Here is a 6,220-nt window from a genome sequence, read left to right on the forward strand (position 1 = left end):
TGGCCACCTTTCAAATTCGCGAGCAATTTGGGACTAAAGGATCTACTATTCTCTAATTATGCATGCATGGGCCATTGGGATTTCAACATATTACATGGGTCTAGCCCACATAATAGTGCTTAGTCCACACGCCTATTCTTTTCTTCCATGTTTCTTTCATGCTTCGAGGTACCAACGGTTTTTAATTAAAAAAATGCTACAAAAGTTGATCTTGACATGACCACCAAAAAACTTGCAAAACTTGCACACAGTTCAGTGCTAAGCTAGGCCACCGCCTATAAGAACCCTCATGGGGCTTCGAGACAAGGCCCGTGCCTCTTAAACCTACAGGCAGCTTGTCTCAGCTCTAGAGCCCGCTGATATACCATATACTATCCACTCATACAAAGCTTCAGGCAGAGCAACTCCGATCCTAAGTAAATCCTTAAGCTTTCCACACATCAAATATGAGGATCAGCAAAAGTGCCCCAGATCTCCTGAAGAAGGCAGTGACGTCCGTTAAGAGCAAGACTGATGCTCTAAGAACAAAGCTCATCATTCTGGCCTCTGTGCGCCGAAGGTTGGCGATGGTCCGTGCGATGTCTCGCCAGATCCATGAGCTTGTCGCGTCGGACAGCCGGGAGAAGCCGGCTAGGGTGGAGCACCACAGGAAGGCTCTCACGATGCCCAAGGCAATGATGAAGAGGGCGGAGCCGGCTGGTGATCACGGTTCTAGGGCACATCCTGGTCTGTTTGAGGAAAATTACCATGGCTACCCAGACTGGACCAGTTCCCTCTTTGAAGATGACAACTGTTACAGGAATGAGGAGGATGACCATGACGACGACGACCACGATGATCTTGGTATTCTTGATGCGCTTGATCAAGAGCCATCGGTCATCGAGATCATAAGGAGCAAGCGGGAGGCTGAAGGTCTGGAGTTCAACATGGACCATGACATCGACGAGGCCTGTGACATGTTCATTAGGAGGTTCCGAAGCAGGATGAACAGGAGCTTTAGTGATCTTTGTATTAGCGAATAGTAATGACAAATTGAGTGTTTCATAAAAAAATGACAAATTGAGTGACAGTATATAGAAGGTTGGACGAGATACTTGAGATTTACTCCTACGTAGTAGTGGTTAACTGGGGAAGAATGGAAATGAACTTGGTTGTTTTTTTAACACATAAGCTTATTCTGGAGGGAGCATATGGTTCACCAGTTTTAGTCTTCATGTACCAGTCGTTCCAGTATCATAACTGCTACTCCGTATGTTCCAAATTGTAAGTTGTGTAGCCTTGCCCTAAGTCAAAAGTCAAATTCATAACTGCCACTCCATATGTTCCAAATTATAAATGGGTTATCCTTGCTCTAAGTTAAACTTCTCTAATTTAAACTGTTAAAAAATATGTACATTAACATCTAAAATATAAAATAAATACATTATCAAAACAATCTCATGCAATAGCTAAAGATTTTGTTAGACATTCTAGACGTTTATGTATTTTTTATAAACTTAGTTAAAACTAAAGAAATTTGACTTATGATAAAATTAAAACGACTTATAAATTGAAACAGGAGAAGTGGTTATTTGAATACATGTGGACCTAAAGTGACTATACACAAATAAACAATTTCTGTGTGGTTTGTTCCAACATTAACCTATCAGTGCTAACATAAAAGGAGTCTTCTATATCTATTAGTCCTAATTGCTAACCCCTAATAATACAACTCAACTCCAACTGTAGCTGGATTGTACACATATTCGACACATATCTAACACTCTACAAATATATTTTTATAGCCCTCAAATTTAAGTTTCCAACAAAACTTGAGTACTTTTTTCATTCAAGAAAAGTTGAACTATCAAATTTATTTATCGTGAGAAACGTGGTCTCACTCTCCACATATACTACTAGCGTAATTATATCTTAATTAACCCTGCGGCGCCGTCCCCGCAGCAGCTATCTTAATTAACCCCCCACCATACCAGTGATTATTTCCTTTCAATAGCTAGCATTGGGTGTCGCTGTCAGCTGCCACAGTATCCGCGCTCGTGTATAGTTGGAGTCGCCTCCACAAAGATACTTTGCAAGTGCAAGGGCAGGAAGCAACGGCCGGCATGATGACGACGCTCAGCTCCCTACCATGCATATCTCGATCGACGCGCGATTTGATTTTCTTTTTGTGTTGACGAGAACAACCAAAGCGCCCGCGGCGCACGGAGAATCACAAAGCTACTTCTGAAAGCTAAGGGCACTTGTAGCCTCTCTTTGTGTATGAATCACACCACACGGAAGCGACCACGAAAAGCGTTTTGGTTAATGGTGGGGATGCACATCATCATTCAGCAGCCGGCTACTTTTTTTTTAGATTTTCACCAGCCGGCTACTGATGCAAAACCAACGACGGATTTGGAACTTGGGATCCGGGAGAGCCAATCATCAGTCATCACCATTCGGCAGGTGTTGATTGGAGTTTTCTTCAAGGTAGAAACCTAAGTTCTAGAAAATTGGCCGCCCCTAAACTTGGCAGAAGGAGTCATTTAGGTCCCCAAACTCATAAAATACACATATAGGTCCATAAACTAGGCACACGGTACGTCAAAGGTCCAAATGGGTCCAGGCTAACGTGGCAGTCCACGCTAACACCAATGATGCTAAAATAGCCTCTAAACTTGGCAGAGTGTGTCATCAAGGTCCCTAAACTTTTAAAATACACAACCACATACATGAACTAGGCCCACACTATGTCACAGGTACAAATAAAAACTCCATCGGATCAAATGCTCTACAGTATTTTTCAAAAAAACTACATCGGATCAAATAAAAACCACGACGAATGCTCCGGTGAACATCAATAAGTTGGCCACTTTTTGATGCTTCGGTATTTATGCCGTATCTTTTTGCTCTAGACTCTAACTTTGATGTTCTTGGACTTTTTCGAAAACTTTTGAAAATATTTACATGTTTTTCCTAATATAATAGCAATTTGACCAATTATAAAGTAATGGGACAAGTCCAATTCAATCCTCTCTTTGTCTCATCTTTAATTCTTTTCCTTTTGATTTCTTCCATCCCTATAACCTGTGAACGCATCTTAACACACATGTTAGTCCTATTGTCATCTAAATCACTTACACCAAACTTGGTCATGTATAGGGCATATAATCCTTACAAGCTTTTATCTCATCAGCATTAGACATCCAATTTGAATCACTATAACCCTCTAGTACCTCGGGTACCTAGTATAGTGAATACCAAAATCATAGTCCTTTTAGATAGAGTATCATTCTCTCAATAGCACACCAATGATCACTCTCGGGTTAGAAACAAGCCGACTTACTTTGCTCAAAGAATGAGATGTCAGACCTCATATAACTAGCCAAATGCATAAGTGAGCCAATGATATGGGAGCGTCTCAATTGACCCCTTGTCGTTTTTCAGTGTTTCCTCAATAACACTAGGATCATATAGCGTTGGAGTAGGTTTGCAACAACTATATCCAAAGCAACACAAAAACATTTTGCACATAGTGCGATTGCAGGAGTATAATCCAACCATCACCTTCTCTCAGAGTAGCTTAATGTTAAGAAGAATGCCAGCCACTCCAAAATCTTTCATTTCAAAATTTTGATACAAAAAAATCCTTGACTTCCTTAATCCCATTAAGTTTTGTATCAATATGTCATCAACATACAAGCATAAGATCAGCGCCCCCCCCCCCCCCCCCCCCCACACACACACACACCCCCACACACATAGCAATAGTACACATAGTTTTACCGAATTCTCAGGGCATTACTTAGGTTCTTGCTTAAGACCATACAATGATTTCAATAACTTACACACAATTTCTTCTTGACCTGGTACTACAAATCCATCTAGCTTATCTATATAGAACTCTCTAACTCTCCATTTCGAAAAGTTGCCTTAACATCCATATAATGAACGAGAAGATCGACTATGTGAGGCATCCAAGGAAAATAGTACTCAAATTGTGGTCAATTGGACAACTAATGAGTAAGTATCTAAAAAAAATATTTCCTCTCTTTTTTGGTATAACCCTTGGCCACAGACCTAATAATATCGAAAGTAGAAGCACTAGGGTTTGAAGTTAACACATCGATAAACAACCAATAAGGTTAGAAGCTGAAAGCTAAAATATAGATTCATTAAAACAAAAAGATATAAAAAGGCCATAATATAATTTAAGCTAAAGTTCCAACTCTGTATATTCAATACCCATACAGATGCAAATAATAGAATTAAAACGCATATAGAGTAATTGGTAAATTATCACGATCGGATATCAATTGTGGAGTATCTAAATGATTATTGTGTTGGAAATGGAGAGAGAGAGTGAAGATAACTAATTTTAGTTGTGCATACTTAAATCCATCCAGAAAACTTTTAATACTTATTATGTGATGTAATATTATAGGCCATGTTGGAGCACAAGTTGATAGGCTAGTTATAATAGTAAAATAAGATGCAGCGACAAGAAGATATTTTTTTTAGAACTAAGAAGCCAGAATTATGTTTTGTTTGTCATGGCTCCGGTCCCTTGCTACAACGTAAAGAGGAGCCGGAACTGGTAAAGCCAAAAAAAATGATTTTATTGACTATATGTTGAGAGAAGAGATAAAAACAGTTATTTACTACGCACCGTCTATATAATGCACGGAGGAGCATGAGCTGAAACCAGCCAAAACTCCACTGCATGCCGAATCGCCAATTTGCCATAGGAAGACAAAAGTTTCCATCTTGCACACAAGCTGATTATTTACTTTTGGTGCTGACATGCAGCAAAGCACACGCGCGCACACAGACACATAGAAGAACCGTTGTCAGTTGTCTAGTGTACACCACTGCAGTCTACACTATAGAGAAAATTAAAGCTAAGGGCACCGGAAACAACTTTGAGCTAGCCTGCCCCATTGGGCATGAATCACACGGAAGCGCCCAAGAAAACAAAAGCGACCCCCTTTGGCCGCTTGTCCGTTAATGACGGTGGCCATCACCGGCTACTTAGTGCATAAATTAACAAAGAATTTGATTTTTTCAGAGGGAGCCAATCTTCTCCTGGGGCAGGTGCAGTTTCATTCCGTAACTTGAGTCACTTTTTTCTTCATGTCATTTTTCAAAAACCTTTTCTTAGGAACGCAGTACATATGCTCATCACTTACAAGTGCAGGCCTTCATGTCATCGGCACATATGAACTCATGTCGATCGTACAATCTGCCCCTATGAACTTAGGTGCAGTTTGGTTTAACTTTTGGGACAATGTAATTAACTCACACCGCTACCTGTTACACTGCAATATTTAGTAGCTTTTGTTTGGTTGGGACGCCAGCTTTTGTCATGGAGCGAGACGTATGCAGCGTAATCAGCAGTATCGAGATTCTGAAGACCAGTATCAGGTACCGCGGCAACTGGATACAGGACGTCTGAACCAAACAACAAATAAAGTGATGAGGTCCGCCTCGGCCTAACCTGGTAGGGCTTCGCTGCGGTCCATTGACTTTGGCCGGGTGGAGCCGCAAGAGCGAAGGCCTCTGGTTCACTTCCCTGCACATCACTCCAACAATTGGTTAACGTTAGTTTCTATTGCTGTAATGTGCATTGACCTCTGTGGCTCATATTCATGTCCCAACAGTTCCCCCCTTGAGGGCATGGTCTGATGCAGGCGGGTCTTGTTCCTCAATTTTGTTTCAAGGCTATTGAGCTGCGGAGGCTTATGCGCGAGCGGAGGCTTCCCCCCTTTCCCCCCTGGGACGCGTTGTGTCAGACCTATCCCTTATGACGTGCTCTCTTCTGATTGGTTGCGACGGCTCTAGAACCGACGCGCTGCAGAGTGAATGCGACCGTTGGGCGCAGAAGTTGAAGTGTCAGTTCATTGGCTATATAAGGGGGTAGGTGAACACTCCCACATCCCCACCTGAGCCCATCGCTTTTGCTGCCATTGCTTTCTAATTTCTTCCTTTTTCCTTAGTCTTCGCTTAGTTGGCGCTTGCCTTCGCTTCCTTTTGCTGTTCCTAAGTCTTGGAAGTGGCTTCGCCTGTTAGTCCTCCTCCCTGCCAGGCTACTTTCTTTGGTCTGTATCACCGTCTTCTTGGCGTTAGGGCGAGTGGGTGGTCTACGCGTTTTGAGGAGTGTATGGTTGCCAGTGTGGAGGCATAGGGGCTTGAGGAAGATCTTTCTGGTGTTGAAGCCTCTGTCGCCAACTTGATAACTGCT

The 6,220-nt window shown here is 41.9% G+C and overlaps 1 protein-coding gene across 1 annotated transcript; it reads left to right on the forward strand.

Annotated features, from left to right (window-relative positions):
* The first annotated feature begins 323 nt into the window (after positions 1–323).
* LOC136546588 (uncharacterized) lies at positions 324–1,299 on the forward strand. Its single transcript, XM_066538560.1, has one exon. It carries the CDS (start codon positions 447–449, stop codon positions 1,020–1,022), a length of 576 nt encoding a protein of 191 aa, XP_066394657.1. The 5' UTR covers positions 324–446; the 3' UTR covers positions 1,023–1,299.
* Positions 1,300–6,220: the final 4,921 nt, after the last annotated feature.

The sequence above is a fragment of the Miscanthus floridulus genome, chromosome 3, assembly GCF_019320115.1.
Source record: "Miscanthus floridulus cultivar M001 chromosome 3, ASM1932011v1, whole genome shotgun sequence".
Taxonomy (NCBI): Eukaryota; Viridiplantae; Streptophyta; class Magnoliopsida; order Poales; family Poaceae; genus Miscanthus; species Miscanthus floridulus.

Bases quoted from the DNA above. Each gene is read 5' to 3' on its own strand.
- LOC136546588 (XM_066538560.1), top strand. From the start codon at position 447: ATGAGGATCAGCAAAAGTGCCCCAGATCTCCTGAAGAAGGCAGTGACG.